Genomic DNA, 19955 nt, shown 5'->3' on the forward strand with positions numbered 1-19955 from the left:
TATCAGTGGAGTTCGTACTTTTATTTTACCACCAACGACTACAGTTATGGTTAGTATGACTCATATGTGGGTTTATTTTGCATGACGGGCAGTTTCATTTTCCTAACATAAAATATGCGCCTCCTCCAGTGACAGAAGAGTACAATTGTAATGAAAAATAATACACTGTCACATTACTGTCCAAATATTATTCAAACATTTTTTCACACCAAATGTACTCCATTCTTGTACAGATTAACCATCTTAGTGTTCAATAACAGTAATTTAAATAAGTTTTAATACATTTCCTAATACAGTTTTTAGGAAAATCTTAATTTTATTAACATGTTTTCAGTCAAAGGAGGAGGTAATTTAAGTTTAAAAATGAATGAAAATGAAGGATGAGTTACCAGTATCTATCCTCATCTTGTTTCACTCACAAAATGTACAGTCAATTCATCAAATCACTTTACAGTATATTTGTGAAGCGCTTTGAGACATATCGAAGATGTGACAAGGCGCTATATCAAATGCAAGGATTACTATTATTACTTATACCTTGTAAAAGGATGGTATGATGCTCCGTGAATAGCGTCTTGGTTCCTTTACTGCTAGAATCAGAAACCTGCCCTGGAATTGTTGGATTTTCTGGCATTAGCCTGAAGAGATGCTGCAGTAACTTGTGCAAGGATTTACTTTTACGGAGATATGTTGCATATTGAACCCGCAGCTGGATAACACCGGAGAAAAATAAAAGCGAACCTAGTAAAATTCCACAGCTCAACTTTTTTTAAAAAATCCTATTATCTTACCTTATTAAAAAAAAAGCAACAATGATTTTCAAGTCTTAACATTTTGCATATAAAGCTAGTTTCCTATTATAGTGTACTGAAGTATGTGGCTTGGATATATTCACAAAATTTATTCTGTTCAATGTTTTTTAAATATTGAGTTTTGTAACCTACCCACAATGTTGAAGAAATATAAATTAAAACCAACAAAAATTGCTAAAAATTTAGATTTAGATTAAGTATGAAATCAAAACAATCCAAACACTTTAGCCATTGGATTTTTAGAATGAAACAGATTTTTTTTTTAATAGTTCTGGGAATGATTTACAAAAATACTGCAAGCCATATCCTGTAATTTGCACATACTGTACGTACTTCTGATTGCGATGCTTTGAAAAAAACAAGAATGAGCTTCCATGCGAGCAGATAGCCCAGAACACAGTAGTAAGCTTCACTTAGCGGCTCAATTACTGTGTACTCTCCAACTGGTACATTACTGAAAATATTTTCCAAATCTTCTTCTTGAGCACCAATCACTGTCATAAGTGCTGCAGGTGGAGATCTGAAACAGAAACACATATTAAAAGAAAATAGCATTACCATTACTTAAACAAGCTTAGAAAATGTCACTGTATTATACTGGTTTTAAGCCTTATAGATTCTTTGTTTCCTCTGCCAATGTTCTTCATCATTTTTCATCCTGTCTTAAAGGAGGCTTTTACTGCTTGCTTGCTAATGTAAGATTCACAAGAGTCCTGATGATACCTTCCTCAAGCAGGCATTACTCACGTGAGCCTCAACATTGAGGTTGGTCAAATATTCAATCATAGTGGGGGCATGTGCAGCAATCCGCATTTGGTATTGTGGAACGTGTGCTTAATCGAAATGTAATTGATTTATCAGACCACGAATCTTGAAGTTGGTAGATGGGTCAATAAAGCAGTTGTGTTCCCAGGAAGTTAGGAAATCAAACAATGTGATATAAATGAGTAATGTAGAATCAATATGTCATTTTAAAATTGTAGGTGGGCTTGACAAGACCACAATAAGAACAATGTGCAGTTTCAGTCTCCCTATTTCAAAAAANGATATTTCATTGTTAAATTAAGGATACTGGATTAATTTCAGAACCTAGGAGCAGAGTTATGAGAAAAAGCTACCTTAAGACTTTCTCTCTTCAGAGAAGGCAGAGGGTGGTGGCAGGACTTGATAGAGGCATTTAAAATATTACGGCTTTGAAAAATTGGGAGATAGATGAGTGTGAATTGAAGGGCAACTGGTGGTCCCAAGAACCTAAAGCAAATGATGCCCAATGAGGAAGTTTTAGCTAACTAGATCAGGATAGAAAGCAAGTAAAGTGTAGGATAATGAACTTTGAAGAGAAAAATGTTAATGGTGCATTGCTGTCCACATTTTATCTAAGTTTGACAAATAATTCAAATCCTTCATGAGCACATTTCTATACAATATCAATTGTGCTCAAGGGCAACAGAATACATGCAACGTTAATGCTGAGATTTTGTCTGAGTACTGAAGCAGTGCATTGCAAATAGATCTTTATGTGTTTATACTGCTGCCTTTAAATAATAAGGAGACCCTTGCTGCATAGAGTACCAGAACAAGAACAGTCACCATACTCATGAAAACCAAGCACCAGTTAATGCAAATTTGTCTATCTTTACCTACTGGTAGAAGACTATAGATGTAATTTTGTTGTTGTTATATGCATCAAGATTAAAAAGATGAATGAGTGCAAGAATTACTCACAAAGCATGCTCCTCATCATTCCCATTGTCTTCACAAGATTTTAGTTGCTCGTTGTCGAACACTGGCAGCTCTGGCATTAACCTGTTCATTTTTAAAAGAAGCACATTAGATAAAAAAAATTCAAAGATTATTTCAGTTTACAACAGTAATAATGCTTACATTTGACATAGCACCTTAAATTGTTTAAACCTCTCAAAGGGCTAAGGAATTTTTTGTGAAGTTTAGTGACTGTAGGCATGATTATTTATTAATAAAAGAAAAATAATAAGGGGCAGTGACTGGAAAAAAATAGTAATTTGTAAGGAATATAGAGCTGGTTTCCTATAACATCATTCAGAAAAGTCCAAAAATTATATGAAAAGGGATCTATTTCAGCAAAAAAACGTGGAGTCCTGTAGCTCAGTGGTTAGAGCACTCGCTTTGCAAGCGAGAGACCTGAGTTCAATTCCAGGCAGGGCGAAACCTTGGGCAAGTATCCTTAGTCCACACGTCTAATAATAATCCCTCCAAAACCAAAAACAATAATAAATTGGTCATTTTCAATCTACGACAGTTTGTGGGACATTGCTGTGCGCAATTGGCTGCTGCGTTCGCCCATAAATATACAGTCAATTCACTTTACAGTGTGTTCTGTGAAGCGCTTTGGGACGTCCTTCCGACGTGAAAAGCGCTATATCAAATGCAAGGATTATTATTATTATTATTAATTTAGTAAAAGAATAGAAATAAAGTGAAGGATGTTGCTTGGAAATAGAACACGTATGGACCTCCAATACCAACCATCAAGCATGCCAAAATCAAATACAGCAACAGTAAAGTGCAAACCAAAGCTCTGTGTAATCTGCCTGAACAATGCATCTCGTCTCAACTTCACAGTGAATTTTCTACTTCCTACATCAGCCATCTGGTCTATCCTTGAGGGAGATGGCCAATTTAGTGCTGAATTAGGGCAGCTTTTGCTCTGTCACACTCACAACTTAGTACCCAAAATAATTTATACATGCAGTATTTAATATTTATTTAATAATGTTTGTATTGCCGGACTATTTTTAACCACACTGGGTTAAGCACAGATCATCTGCAGTTATACTTTGAAGGTAATTTCACAGCCAAGCATCAGCTTTGAATGTTAGGAATTTTCAACCTGAAATGCAACCTCCTTAATTTAGCTACTCTGCAGTTAATTTGACTGGAGATGTGCACCATAGATTTTACACATCTGCACCTGCTGCATTAGACTTAGCCTTCTCAAACAGCTTCACTGTAAGTAATTAAATCAAAAGTTGTACAAATTGAACTAGAATATTTTTGAGTCTCAAATCTGGTCTTCAGATAACTGCAAAACAGTGATAGTACTTGCCTACAAAATGCAGTGACTCTGCAGTATATTGTTTGAAGCTCTTTCGAGACATCCTCAGGTCATAAAAAGGCATTATGCCAAATGTAAGGGTTATATTTATTATTTTATAAAACTACTTATTATGTCTGAAGAGCTTCAAACAATAAGTTACTTTTAAATTTAGTAATAGTTGTGCATGTAACCCCATAACTTAATTTTTGCCAGCAATATTCCACGAACAGTAATGAAATAATGAACAATTAATCTGGTGGAGAATCCAAAGGATCATACCTTCAATATGTGGATCAGACTTTTGAACTAAAATAACATTAGAAACTTAAGATTTCTTCACATTTGAGCATTAAATGCTAATATCAGTGTAATACTATAATTTTACTGTGTACTTGATCTACTTTGCACTATAACTGGGAAAAGGTATTTCAAAATTATTCAGCAGTGCCACCAATTGGGCAGAACCTAAACAAAGTACAGTTCTGTACTCAAATCAACTATTTAAATTACTCAACAGTGTAAGACAAAAGTCCAATAAATGGTACTGTGGAAGATTGGCCAAACTCTACATGTAGAATTCCAATTTTAACTCGACTTTTTGGGATAGTTCCTGAATGAAGGCAAGTTTCTTTCTCAGCAGGAGGGAATTATTACAATACAGCATCCAAACTGCACCACTCCTGCCCACTTCCCAGCAGCTCGGAATGCGCTGAAGTGAAAGACAATGATTCAAAACTGGGCCCAGGGAAGATAAAGATATGGCAGTAGGTCAAAGATTGTGAAATGCTCTTTTGTACTGGAAAACATGCAAATTTCTAGCTTATTTTCTTGTCAGGAGGCGCTCCTCCATTCCTGCGATTGTTTGGCTTCCCTTTTACATCTACTAGGGTATTGTTTCCTGAGCACCAGTTGCCAGTAGTTTCCCGAATATTCTTCATGTTCGAACCTCGACTGTAAGTTTTGATATGCGGACTTCCAAGCAGGGGATCTGGAGAGCACACATAAATGGGAACCTTGGCCAATATTCCCTGTAAGCAGAGGGTTTGAAGCCAATTGTGGAGCCCCGAATGCCAACAAGACTGAGTTATCTTTTCATATTATATATATATAATAGATATATATAGATATATAATATATATACATATATATATAGATATATATGTATCTCAGTATAGACCAGGAATAAAGTGGGAACTTACTGAGTTTTATTTTGTTGAGCAATTGAACCAATCACTAAGCCTTCGGATACCAGTAAAAATAATGTAATCAGCGCAACAAAAAATTCAATTAGAACAGAATTAGCCTTTCGCTGTTACCATTTCTGGAATGCAGTTACTGAAATTCACTTTCAAATGACAAATACAGGAAAAACAGGAAAAAATATTAAGCTATTATTAATACTTCATTGCTTTACTTACTTGTGTAGTAGATGGTAAACTGTAATTTGTACAGGTCGAGCCAGAAAGAGAAGTAATGGAGCAAACGTGTTAAGAAGTGTCTGAAGTTTATCGGGGAGATTTGTACTCTGACCAGCAATAAGTTTAGCTGGTAAACTGTGATTAATCAATTGTTTCAACGGAGTAACCGCAGCAGCTTCACCAAAAGCAGTCAGTAGGTATGTCGAGGTGGGGAAGAGAAGAGTTCCTTTGCACTGATCTGCAAGGTTAAAACAAAAGTCAGATCTACTGTAAAAGTGAAGCTGACTTAGTATGCATCAGGTTAAATGCACAATACATCTGAAAATCCAAGCAGGTTAGACTATATTAAAAAAATCTTCAATTTGTTGTCAAATAAGGAAATACTTTTAAGCAAAGGTAGGTGGACCTCAGGGAACAGGAACAACAACAAAATTACATTTGTATAGCGCCTTTCAGGTTGGGAGGACTTCCCAAAGTGCTGGACAGTCAGTGATTTGGACCCGAACTGGGGGTCAGGATTGGGGAGGGTGGAAGGCAGGGGGGTGGAAGGAGGGTGACCGAAAGCAGGTTGAACAGGAGCGTCTTGAGATGGGTCTTGAAGGAGGCAAGGGAGGGAGCGATGCGGTGGGACTGCGGGATGGAGTTCCAGAGGGTGGGGGCAGAGTGGGGCAGGCAAGGCAGGGGACGTGAAGCAGGCCAGAGCCTGCTGAGTGGAGGGAGCGAGCAGGATGATAAGGGGTTAGGAGGTCACAGAGGTAGTGGAGAGCAAGACCATAGAGGGCTTTGAAGGTGAGGAACAGGATCTTGAACTTTATCCTCTGTGTGATGGGAAGCCAGTGGAGTCGAGCGAGGATGGGGGTGATAGGGTCACGGAGCCTGGTTCAGGAGAGGACATGGGCTGCAGAGTTCTGGACGATCTGCAACCTTTGAAGGGAGGAGTTGGGGAGGCCAGCAAGTAGGGTGTTTGCATAGTCAAGCCCAGATGTTACAAATGCTTGTATGAGGATTTGGGAAAGAAATCAAACAGTTAATTATATACAAATTTCTTTTTATATCTCAAACTTTATCATATATATAGAATTAATTAATTTAGTTGTTATTAATTTAGGAGGGCACTATATAAATCCAAGTTGGTATTGTTGTTCAATGGTTAGAAGAAAAAAAAATCAAGTCTCTGTAATAAGAGAACCAAGCTCATCAAAATGAAAAAAGGATAATGCACGAATTTGGCAGACAGCACAGTGTACCAGGTACTCCCACAAACTATAATGGCCCAAGAAGTGGGATGCAGGATTGAGCCCATAAATCGCAATATATTGAGTTCCCACATTACCCAAGGAGTTTAGGCAGAATATCAGAGTACAACCCAGGAAATAAAACACGGGATAAGTTTTTAAAACAGGGTTTGGTTTAAAATGGAACAATACACCAGTTGCTTCAGGGCTGTACTGAATATGTCTACTGCTTTAAAGTGCTGCATTCTTACATAAATCTGAGTCTTTGTACCTTTGGTATTTACAAAGAACTGTAAAAACATACCTGTAAGAATTTATAGATAAATTAACCTATTTTCTGTTGTTTGTGAATGGTATTTTGCACAATTGTTTAAATGCAGCTCCCATAAAATAGGGCATGTTATCAGTTTAACCTCTGTGAGTGAGCACAACATTGTAATAGGAGGAAAGAGGATAAATTTGATTGGTGGAAAAGTAGGCATGGATTAATATTATGCATTTTTTTGATTGATTGATCTTAGGGGTTTCTTTGCAGAACGATCCTCTAGGAACAACAAAAAAAGTAAAGTTTGAATAAATCAGCTTATAAATGGAATATAGAGAACATTGGTCTAAGTAATTATAACCTTGAGCTACATCCAAGGTCATACACCTTAATTTCAAAATCCTCTCCAGCTTTTTTTTCCAATTAAGTCTACAGAATTCAGTCTTCACAGCGTTAATTGGCAATTTAATTCAAAAAAATACTTTCCCAACTCCTCATTAGCGGTTTCTTAATGTTAAAATTATAGCCCCCTTGGCTTCATTTCAGATTCAGTGCAAAGAATAAAGCTCCTATATTATCGTTTTATTAAAAAAAACTAAACTTCAATCATCTCCACTTAATTTTTCTTTTATTGCCTAAGGAGAATAATTCAAGCTCTCTGACCCATTGTCAGAAGCCAGGCTTGGAGATATCCTTTGTTTTGTCTTTGTTCTCATTCAAAAGGAATCAGTTTTCACTGAATACTGCAAGAAATTTGTAGCAATAAAATATGCAAGGCAGTTTGTACAACCAAAAGAGAGATTTAACACCTATTTTCTGATCTTCCCCTATCCAACACAGTATTTCCTAACCAATGGACTGGATAAGCAATCTTCTGCCAGTATCTTTCTGTAACTGATCACTGGTTGTTGAGTGAGAAAGGCCAGGAGCAATTCACCATTCAATTCTCTGATGAAACATCTGGACACTGCTCATTTGCTCAGAACTGAGTCAATTTTCCAATCCAATGACCCAGCTTGTCCGACTAAAGAAATATTTTAATAATACCATCAAGTTTGGCCATCCATTCTGGGTAACACTGGCCCTCCACTGATTCCATGAATCAAAATTTCTCATTCGCTCACTCCCCACTATATTCGATCGCTCAGTGTAACCAACTTTATCTGATTAAACAACACTAAAGATGCTTAGACGTGCACAGAAGACAGCCATAAAGGGAGATACAAACAAGATTTAAAATGTAATTTTTTTTGTTGGTCAGCCGGGTGTCTGACAAATGCAGAAACCCATCACCATGCTTAGGAATAACCAAATCAACCTGAGATTTCCATGTATCCCACGTACACATGAAAATCTCAGAGATAGATTGTTGGAATGGAATGAGCACTCTCTTCCTGGAGGGAGGCATCCTGCTTACCTAATTCCGGAAAGTATTAGGCGCAGGTTGGCAAGAGCCAAGGCTTGGGGACCCCAGAGTGTGTGTGCGTTGGTGTACTGCTGGAATCTAACCAGCTAAAACTACACAGCAGTGCCCTGGAATACTGCGGACCAGTCTGACTCAGGAACCGACTACCGAGACCACCACAGAGGGCTGGTTTGATTCCGACATTCCATTGCCAGGCATGTCATCTTGGAGCCAGTTCAGCTCCAAAGAGACCTCGCTTACCTCTTCCACCCCCACCACCAGGAGGATAGATTTAAAATGTAACAAATCCATTGAGAAGGAATTAAGGTACTTATTTCCAATTAGAAAACATAGTAAATGCATAAATGCAGTAAGTAATGTAATCAAATTATTGAGAATGAAGAAGAAACCATGTTAACCAATTACACAGATGTTCTTGTAACATATTGATTTCAAGAACATTTGAAAGGGAATAAATTCATGGCAATTTGCCCTTCTGAAAACCTGGGCTTATTTCGACAGTATGTGCAAGATGAACAATAAGAAATCATCCTTCCAACAACTAGACTTGATTTGAATTAATATTCTTTGACGAAGAAGTTGAGAAACAGAAGTTATATCTTTCACACTTGATTCATATGAATGTCATTACCTAGGATTTTTATTAGCTGTGGCAACAGCTGACTGTAGGCTTCCTCTACAAAAAAATCACTCCATTCACTGGGAAGAAAACTCGGAACATTCTTACTTATTTCTGGTGTTAGGGTCTGAAACATGTTGCTAAGGTCAGATAGCATGCCACAACTTTGGCAAGCAAAAAGCAGCATCAGGGGGGAAGATTCAAGCGTAACTGTTTCACAAACGGTCTGTAACAGAGAAAAAAAATTCACATTACTATGGAACAGTATATTCTATCATTCTGATTGCCTTGCATGCACAAATAAGTTATTCTGTAAAGAGGAGAGTTCACCAAGAGTCCAGTTTAATACAGTACTTTGCACGGACTTAAAGGGTAACTGAACACAAGTAAAAACAGACTAATGCTGCTGCAAGTTCTAATACAGAATGGTTTAATTACTAGAGAACATGGGGAGTTTCTATCATGCAAGACTGACGCATGATTTACCAGCCAGCCAACCAACTGATTTGTGACTAGCCTGACCCAATCTCTAAGGAAACCTAAGATGGAGAAAAATAGGGCTGGAGAAATAATTTTGCCTGTCTTCACAGCAGGCTACATCATCATCAATGCTTAGCAGTAATTAAAAATATCAGATTTTCTATTTCTGTGATAATCTGCATCATTAAGCATCATCATTGCATTCATATCAGAAACTGAAACTGGGTGTGCTCAACACCTTCTCTTGTACTTAGAACCAATTTACTTTATTTAGTTGCTTTATTCTTAGAACTCACCTGTAACCAGGTTAACATAGAGCACATAACAAAGTCCCATTGCTCAGCTGTTACTGAAGATGGTAAATACTTGATCAACAGTCGCAAGAAGCGTAGAATTTCCACGTTGATACCAAGCAGATTAGGTTTGGGATTTTCCAAGGTGCTGGAGAGAAACAATAGAGATGTTAAAAAATTTGCAAAAAAATCTCTGCTGAAAGTATGATCTAAAACGCAAGTGAAAACGTATTTTTAAATTAGTGAATAACATGTAGCACCTTTATTCCTGAAAGAGACTGTAAGAATTATTCTCGTCAGTCCACTCAAAGAATGAAATACACAATGTCTCAATTATACACATTATATAAAAACATTTGAGCCCTGGGTCAAAACTAGGCAAAACTTTTTCTGACCTGTATTACATTTAAGAGCAATTGCATTTGTACATCAGTTAGTCATTCCCAATTAGCTATTTAAGATTGACACCCAATTTTCTTCCATATGTGAACAATGTTGGGACTCAGAGCCTAAATTATGCGAATTACTGAGGTAAACTTATTTGGGTTAACAGAATGATTTTTACGGGACTGGGGCAAATTCAAATTCTTTAAAACACTCAGATAGTATGGGTTGAAGTCCACCAGAAATGAAACTTCTGAATTTTTTTAAAAAAGTACACTATAATTAATTCTTCGAGTTTTTAAGTGTGGTTATAAATTTCACCTTCTAACATGCTTTAATTTGCCATAAATATTTCAGGTTCCTGTATGCTCAAATTGCAGTCATATCATTTCAGAGCCAGAATCTCCTCCATCACTTGCAACTACAATGAAACAATACAATCTTTTGACATTGCCATTTTATTTCAAAAATAGCATGATCTGATTTAAAACATGTACAATTGAAAAGCTATTTTGTTTTGAGCCAGAGATGCTATAAATCTTCTTTTTCAAGTAATACATTAGCGTTTCCAACTCTAAAAGTATGAAGGGACGGAGAGTGATACAACTTTCAAAGTTTACAAATATAACAAGGGTACCCGTCAAAGAAGAATATTTCCTCTTCATTATTTCTCCAATTCATCATTGTGCTTAGCACATCTACGAACAACTGCTCATCCATATTGGCTCCTTTCTGTAGGCAGCTATTGAGAACAGCAAGGCACCCAAATCCTCCTGTTACACAACATAAATAGGATAACTTAGTTAAATAAATAAAATAAATTTCAAATCAATTTCAAGTTGCAGTTAGATACTCATAACTAAAAAACACAATTAGTAACATACATTCTTCAAAATCACTTTGAAAAATGCAAATTGAATTTATGTAGCACATCAGGTAAAAGAACATCTCAAAGCAACTCAGAAGTGGAGTCTTGCACCATGAATACAAAGTGGGAGAATTTAGAGATGATCAAAGGCATAAAGAAATTATTTGTTGCTTAATTTTAAAACGCAACCATCTTAAGGAATCGTTTTCCATGAATTAATAAATCTGTGAAATATGAATTATGAGTCTTCAAAACAAAAATGAATGTGGAAGTGATGAAAGGATTCCTGATTGTGGAGTCATTCTTTAAAGAAGGGCATTGTGACTTTGAAAACTTAAAATACTTGCCATCAATACTGGTGATATCTGTACCCTTGCTTGTAGAAAGCTTTGCAGCAGACTGGACCACAAGAAGCTCCTTATCTTCTTGGAGAATAAATGGAGCAATACTCTGAATAGTATGCAGATTGGCTTCAGTCAAAGGGAAAAATCTGAAAAATATAAATTCAAATTATTTAACAAGGTGATCTGAAGAGAGAAAACAATAAAACTACAACAGATTTTTCAGATAAAAGAAAAGTTGGATCAAAACCTTCACTTGTTCAGTGAAGCTACACAAACATTTCAAATGCTACTTTTTTTTCAAAAACGTTTTAAAAAAACGCCTACAATTAACAGGGTAACAGGGTTCCAAAGACAAGTTTGGCACCATTAGTCTACTATATTTTGTTTTCTTTCTGACAACAGGATTATAAAGTGATAGTTCATAGGGCTCAGAATCTATAGAATAAAGGTCTTACCTTTCAACTGTGCCATACAATCGTTTCAAATCATAATCACCGTCCACCTTGATTTTGGAGATAAACTGAGAAGTAGCTAAAGCCCACAGCAAACCACTTTCCAGTGATCTATTTGCAAAAAAGACAATCTCCTTTTACTCATGTACATGTCTAGCTTTCTGAATTCATTCATAAATCAAATGTTTATTAGGGGGATTGTGGTAAAATTTGTGGTCTAAAAAGATTTTTTAAGTATCAAACATAAATTATCTGGTATAGTGGACATGGACCAACCCCTGACACTCAATGCTGATGTCCTGAAGTTTTCTGGTTCGCAAAACACTGGAGGTGCCAGTTAAGGGGATCGCAGCCTTACTAAAATGCAGAATAAACTGCTAATTTAATGCTGCGATCTGTGAGCCCAAAGACGTATGACTTTGAGAATGGAACCTTCAGTACAGTCAGATTCATATACAAGTCATGGCCCTGAATTGTTTTTGGCATTGTACATTGTATGCCACTGCAATTAAGTAAGAGTCATAGAGAGCTTTCTATAATGGTTTATTAGAAGCTTTTATACAATAATATTTTTCAAGAAAACTATAAATTAAGTTCTCCAGGTTCACCAAAATAATCATTATACCTCTCAAAAACAAAAATGCGAAATACCCAAGCACATTTTTTTTTCCATTTAAGCATTTGTTTTTACCTGTTGAAGAGTGTTTCATCCAATGTACTGCATGCTTTTCTTAGCCTATCATGTGTAATGTTAAGTTGAAGAAGCAGTCCACAGTATTCAGAAACAGGACAGAAGTCCTTCATTTCTTCACACCACTGCAAGGAGTACATCATCTCTGCAGCAACTGTCAATCCCCAAAACAAAACATTATGTTAGCTGGAGAAAAAAACATTGACTAAAGACACGCAACTCTAGTTAAACAAAAGTTTTAATGTAACATCGGGAATTTCTAGTGGTTTTTACTTCTTACAACACTGAACTGAGTAATTTTGATGCCTTCTCTGATAAATGTGAGAAATGTAAAATACAGTTTCAAAGTATGATTGATACCACATGCAGTTGCTTACAGTCATCCGTACATCTATTAACCCCATACAAATAAGTAGGACTTTTACATGAATATTGATACTTTGACTGGAAATTTACTGATTTTATGTTGTTTCCCAAATCTGTCAAGGATGCATCTTCCAAAACTTGTCAGAGGGATGAGGCTGTAACCTGAACTGTGAGAGAATGCATTACTTGATGATCTCCTGTTGGAGGCAGTGGATGCTCAATGGTGAATTTGTGAGCAATTCAAAGGTAATTAAAGATAACATTCAACCCTGAAGATATCATGAAGAATCTTGAAAAAAATGCTAGACTAAGAACGCGTGCATAAAAGTCGGCATTTGAAAAGTGCTTTGGTTCTGAAGTCACAAATGTTTCTTCACACTCTACCTTTTTATTCAAAATTTAGGTTTCAATTGTCTCCAGTCCTTGGATTTGTACTCCAACTGGCAGCATTAGTCTTCCTATTAACTGGTATCTTCTAATTCCAGCTAACATTTAGCTAATCCAAAAGTCTGCTACCCGTATTCTCATCTGCACCAAACTACATACACCCCAATCCTCATCAGGCTCCATTGGTTTCAAGTCTCCGAATCAACAACCTGGAATCTCTGTGCAGTATCCCTTTTTTTTAGCCTGCCCTATCTGATTTTATTGACACAAACCACTATATTATAATGGAATCCATCTGACATTATAGCTGTTGAAGCAGAGTTATTAAAGCATTTAAAAGGGAACTGTGATAAATACTTAAAAGAAAATATTGAACGTCATGAGGAAGCAGCCAAGTTCTTACAAAAAGACACTGACAAGGCATGAACCTGGGCTGATCACTACCAAATGATATTTAATGGATACATGCAAGGTACTGCATAAAAAAAATAAAAATAGGAGATACGCACACTCAATAGATGAGACAAACATACCAAGTGAGAAACAGAAAATAAATTAGAGGCATTAGTTGACCTGTTGCTCACCCAAGTCCAAAAAATTGCTTCAAACATAGCTACATTGACAAGTCAATTGTGTTAACCACAGAGGTTTATATAAAGCTGTGCAGTGGTCTGGTCAGGCAAACCCTGCAATACTGCATTGCAGGTCTAGTTGACACATCTTAAGGACTTTCCAACCTTTAGAGGTAGCCCTGATACTCATGCCTACTGTTAGAAATAACTTATGAGAAACAACTAAATGTTCAAAGGATCTTTGGTCTCAGAGAGCATCATATAGGAACACCATAATATAGTATGAAGAATGCTAAATCTGGAGAAAGAAACCCTAACAATAGTTTTCTGATATATCATGACAGTAAGATAAGAGGTGATGGGTTTAAGGTTGTGGGCAAATGTAGTTATAACAGCATACAAAATGTTAGGATGTATCCCTAAGGGTGCAACATAAAAGTCAAGAGAGTTTATTTTAAAATTGTATAGGTCAAAGGTAGTACATTCATAAAAAAATTGTTATAGATCCTAAATTAAATGAGTTTGCAGTTTTAGCTCAGGCCTCAGTAGAATTTGCTGATCTTTTCAAAACTACTCCCACAAATACTAACTAGCACTTAAAATAACCCACTGAAGCATCCCCTTATCAAAAATTTATTGTTTATCAAAAATGTTTCTCGTGCATTTTCACTAATAAATAGTTCAAATTGTAACAATCTCCTAACAGAATAGTATTATATATTTATGTTATGTGCAAAATAACTTACTTTGTGGTGTACACACAAGAGGCAAATATTTTTCTTCAAACACATTGTTCTCTTGTATTCGCAGTGCCACTTGAGTTAATAAAGCTGCAGCACATAAGTGATTTGGTATCTTCTCAGAGGAATGGCTATCAATCCGTGTGCACAAGGCATCCCGATTCAGACTTATCTGTCCTTTCAGAAGCACCTTATTCAGCCACTGCAAACCAAGCATACACTGAAGACTTAGTTGTTAACCAGGAAAAATATTCTTATCGATCTTTAAACACACTTAGAACTTTTTCATTCAGAGAGCAAACATTTTTTCTTTTTAATTCATGAAAGGCAAGCTCTTCTTAGAGTTTTGTTTATAAAAATGTAGGTTTCAATCCTAAAGGATATATACAAGTAGAAAACTATGTGTAAATAAAGAACCAAGCAAAACTATTTCAAAACAGAATTACTGTCAAGCACCTTAACATATTTAAACATTTGATTAACAAATAATTAACAAAGCCCAAACTATACAAGTTATAGAATATCAAACTAAGTTTTACAGTTGAAAGTTTAATTTAAAAATGTGTTTACGCAGAAAATTAAGTCGGTATGGTCTAAAAGTGTAGTATGTTCAAGCCCTATGTGGAACTTTACTTCGTAGTCCAGCTGACATTCCATTGCAGCAATGAGGGAGTGCTGCATTGTTAGAGGTGCCATCTTTTAGATAAGATGTTAGAGCACCCACTTGTCTGTTCTGTTGAATGTTAAAAGATTCCATGACAAAATTTGAAATTGGATTTAACTTCTACCAAAATAAGTGTTGGTTTAATGTCTAATCTGGTGTGTCAGCAAGACTGCTCAAAACTTGGGTCTTGAACTCTCAACCCGAGGTGAGTGAGAGTGCTACCAACTGAACCAGGTTGATCCACAGACCGTTTAATTTCCTGAAATGAGTAAACAAATTGTAACCAGTGATGAAATTAATAGTAAGCCAAATTTAAAAAAATGAATTGGTGCTAAGTAGGTGAAATTGTACATATTATTTTGCACATTAATCTGCATATTTATCTCTTACTTGAGAATTAAGCTTTTGCCTCAGATTTTCCCACTCCGACTTATTCGGTACCATGTACTCCAGGAAAGTTGGTAGAACATGACCAGGAGACTGGGTGGCTTTGAGAAGATTATCGAGCAAAACACAAACACACGAAAGAAGAATCTGAAGGCTTAACAAAAAAAAATATTTTTTATAATTAAATGCTTCAATAATTATTTGCATTTGCAAAAGTCTGATGACACAATAGAATCCCCAAAATAAATTAATTACATCAAGAATAGCACATGTTTTTGACCTTAGCTTAGCTTTTTAAATTCAATTGTTTTTTCAACGTTACTTCTCAGCAAGAGAATACAAGTACATCTCACAAAAATTAAAACGAAAACATCACACTATAATACATAGCATGAGTGAATTCTGAATATCAATAGAACCCATAGGTGACAGACATGAGTCTATCTCCCTCAGCATTGTTTGTTTCACAGAATATTTCAATGTATTTCATGACGAAAACAGACTGCACAGCATTAAGTTGCATTGCTTTAAAGCTGCTGGGTTAGTCAGGATTTTTAATACATTAGTTGAAATTCCTGTCAATTCACATCAACATGACAGCATCACCTATTGGGACTTTGCAAATATAAATCATTTGTGGAAAATTACAATCAGGTATTGTGCAGCCCATTAACAATGAATTCATGGTACAGTACATGTATACCAAGTGTAATTTGTCAAAGGCATCAATAACAAATTATTACAATTATTTATGTATATTGTATGACTGAAATTTGATATCGCATGGTCTGATTTCTTCCTTTTATTAACAAAAATATTTGGATTGTATTTTAACTTTTTTGAAAAATAAATTTGCTTTCACTTCCTCCAGCTTTATTGCCTTCTACTGAAATTAAACAGAGCAGTTTTGACATTCTGGCCTACTTCCACAGAGGATGATATGATTCTTCTTTAGAAGTGCTGGAATCATACCCCTCCCTTATTGAAGGTTAACACCTCACCTTCACTCAATGCTCCACTCACTTGACACTTTCTTGTAAAAATGATAGAGATTTGGATCTGAAGCCAAGTCTCCTAATCTGACAACTGTGTAATTGAGTACTATACTATTACATATAATATATATAAATTATAATATATATAATATATATAAATATATAAATTATTATATATAAATTATAATATATATAAATATATATAAATGAATGTTGACTATTTTAATAATAATAATTCAAATTGAAAAGCCTCAATGTAAATCACATTTAAAATTCAATTCTTCTAATTAGTGTAGAAGCCTCCAAAATGGTGACGATATTTTAGTTTTGATCCCTGACAATGTTTTAAATAAAATAGTTGAAAGCAATGAAAAATCCACTAACTGGGGGCAACATTCTTATCATCACACTACAGCTGGACTCATTCACTTTCTTTGTTTCGTTCTTCTGGCTGCAAATTTGAGAATGATAATTGGAATCATCACAAACGCAGAATACAAAACAGTTTTTTCTCACCCATAATGACTCACTGTAATGTTAGAACTCCAGTATTCGGTGTTACAATATTTCACCAAAGCAAGTTTGCCATGTAACTGAACAGTAGTTTTAAACACAGGTATGTTGAAACCAATATCTATGAGGTGAATCCTTACAGCACTAGAACAGACATTTTTTTAACACAAAGGCAGTTAAAGGAAGCATTGAATGATCAATGATACCTCTTGATATCCAGTTCTGATGTTTGGACTTGTTTTTTCACCCACAATGCAGAGTTATGAAAGAAACCATCTCTTCTAAAACATCCGCCTTGTTGACTGATCAATGATGTTAATCCCAGTAACCAGGTTTGCTGTAGTTTATGTAGTTCAACATCTAGGAAAACGAATAATGAATAATCTTTTAAATAAAAACTAAAACCCAACTTTCTTTTTCAGTATGTTAACCAAGTGACAAACACATACATGTACCCTTAATTGTGTAGTTAACCAACAAAGAAGCTTCCAGAATAATCTATCAACCTTTTCATTGGTTAATTACTAATAAAGATTGTAATTTGTAGTTCAACATGCTTTCAAAATCTACTGGATTTATATGAATATTTAACATGACATATTAAAATACAATGTCTTATTCTTGAAAGCCATTAATTCACATTTTTACTTTTTAAAATGAAAAGTATAATTAAACTGGGTACAATTTTGGCAGTTAACATTATTAATAAGCTGTACAGATGAATCATTCTATCAAAACCTTAAAGTGGAATTGAAACAAAATAATGTTCGACAATGGTCTTAAAACCAGGAAAAATGCTTGATATTTTGATAAAATTGAAAATCCATTGAGTGTAAAAGGCGATGTAGTCTTTTCACTAGTAGCTACCATTATGAAGCAGAAAATCAGTGAATAATAACTGCACACTTGAGTCTGTAAAAAAAGGAAGTTAAAATTCTAAGAAACCCAAAGGGAGTTGAAAATAAAGCAAACAGAAGACTGTATTCCTGGCCAGATGGCCTATAATTCTCTTTTCTGCACGTTCCTAATGAAATTGCTACAGCTAAGAGATCTTTCAATAGAAAGAACACTAACATTATCCTGTTCAAACATTCAATACACACTGAATGAGCTACAGAACTGACATTATAGACACACAGCTTTTGGATAGGCTCTCAATGCACCTGAAAGAACAATAAATCCTCTAAGATGGACACAGTAGGGTTCTTAAAGAGACAAAGTAGAAGATTTGTGAGAAAATCAATTAACATTGGAGAGATTCCAAATGACAAGAAACAAGCCAATGTCATTCCATATTCAACGGTGACAGCCATACCTGTCAATTACAGTCCATAAGCATGACTTCAATAATAGGAGAAGTAAATGATCAGAAGCAAAGTGGAATAATGTAAGAATAAGAATTCATACATTCCAGCCACACAACAGATATATTTTGCCAGGCCAAATTCATGTTGGCCTTAACACAACTTAAGCCACATGACAATGTGTCTAGAACTTTGATAAATAACCACATAAGACATTGCTTTAAAAAAAACTGCACTGGGTTTTAATGATAAGGCATGCTCATGGATTAGTAACTGGCTAAAAGGAAGCAGAGTAGTTACAAGGAGAGTGAGGTTGAAATGGGAGTACTAAGACTTAGTGTACATAAATGACATGTGCAGGCTCAGCACATTGACAGAGGGATGCGCTGTTAAGAATGAGTGGATGAGGTAGTGTTCTTCAGCCTCACTAGGGGCCTTATAGACGTACTTAAGAGAGTAAAAAAAGATAAAAGCAAGTCTGGATCAACACTTTCTAATATCTAAAGCAACATGATAAGAGTTCACAGGTTGTGAGAGGCAATTTTAGGACAGGCATCAGGAAGCAGTTTTTAAAAAAACACACAGGCTGTTATCAACAGTTGGAACAAATTACCAGGAAGGACAATATAAGATATGAGAATGCAGCCATTTAAGAAATGGCTTAATACTGTAATGGGAGGGCAGTTGGATGGCGATTCTGGAAGGATGACGTCAAACATGCTGAAGTGCCTTCTTCATTCAAACTTTTCGTGACCTTGCAAAATGAATTAAAAGGACCTGAATCATCCAAAACTCTCTTGGGAGTCAAAGAAAATGAATCAAAGCATATAACTCAGTTTACCTATTTGTTTACACCATTATAATACTCAATAAAGCACTGAAGTTGAAATTTTACTGAAATCAAATACTAATCATTGTGAAGACTATAAATATTTTATTTTTCTAGATGGATTAAAACCAAGATTACCTTTTCAATTGCATAAGCATTAAAGAACAAATGAATCTGCAGCAGATATCAAGCTCTAGAATGACAAGTGAGATCAATAAAGGCCTACACTTTTAATCAAGAGTTTCCATCTATATATAAATACTGTATTTTCCTGGACACAATATACCTGAATTTGCAAAAATTCCCTGGCAAAATAAGCAGCTACATACATAAATGGTAAACTTGCTGAAATGTTATTTGCGACAATTAGTGTATTGTAGCAATATGTGCAGACCTATATAGTGAATGCAAGACTGGAACTATGTTATTTGCACTATGAACCACTTTGGCTATATTTGTATTTGTATAATCAAACTGAAGGCCACTATATACATAAGTTGCACAAAATGACCCTCACCCCAAAACAGGGCTTAATAAAAGGGAGACAAATACACATAAGCCCAATTTAACGACATCAAGGATGAAAAATAAAGCTTTATGAAATGACTAAATGTTGAGTTGTGCAGTCAATGCAAGGTAAACGATGACAGTAACTTCTGAATGCTCATATAGTAGGCATCTTAAATGCTTTAAAATAATAATAATAATAATCCTTGCATTTGATATAACGCTTTTCACGTTTAACTGTATATTTGTGGGCGAAACGCGGCAGCCAATTGCGCAAAGCAGTGTCCCACAAACAGTAAGCACACACAGCAATGGACACACACACATA

General features: G+C 35.5%; 1 protein-coding gene across 1 annotated transcript in view; it reads right to left on the minus strand.

Annotated features, from left to right (window-relative positions):
• The window catches only part of ltn1 (listerin E3 ubiquitin protein ligase 1), a 49799-nt gene that overhangs the window by 3638 nt on the left and 26206 nt on the right, over nucleotides 1-19955 (minus strand). The window contains exons 14-26 of the mRNA XM_007901159.2: nucleotides 17194-17347; nucleotides 15483-15633; nucleotides 14435-14630; nucleotides 12364-12517; nucleotides 11676-11783; nucleotides 11224-11366; nucleotides 10646-10781; nucleotides 9628-9772; nucleotides 8864-9077; nucleotides 5307-5544; nucleotides 2538-2618; nucleotides 1146-1332; nucleotides 538-709 (exon numbers count right to left, since the gene is read on the minus strand). Of these exons, the coding sequence (XP_007899350.1) occupies nucleotides 538-709; nucleotides 1146-1332; nucleotides 2538-2618; nucleotides 5307-5544; nucleotides 8864-9077; nucleotides 9628-9772; nucleotides 10646-10781; nucleotides 11224-11366; nucleotides 11676-11783; nucleotides 12364-12517; nucleotides 14435-14630; nucleotides 15483-15633; nucleotides 17194-17347 (2079 nt within the window). The remainder of the gene's footprint in view (nucleotides 1-537; nucleotides 710-1145; nucleotides 1333-2537; nucleotides 2619-5306; nucleotides 5545-8863; nucleotides 9078-9627; nucleotides 9773-10645; nucleotides 10782-11223; nucleotides 11367-11675; nucleotides 11784-12363; nucleotides 12518-14434; nucleotides 14631-15482; nucleotides 15634-17193; nucleotides 17348-19955) is intronic.

Source organism: Callorhinchus milii, unplaced genomic scaffold, assembly GCF_018977255.1.
Source record: "Callorhinchus milii isolate IMCB2004 unplaced genomic scaffold, IMCB_Cmil_1.0 Scaffold4, whole genome shotgun sequence".
In the NCBI taxonomy this organism is placed as follows: Eukaryota; Metazoa; Chordata; class Chondrichthyes; order Chimaeriformes; family Callorhinchidae; genus Callorhinchus; species Callorhinchus milii.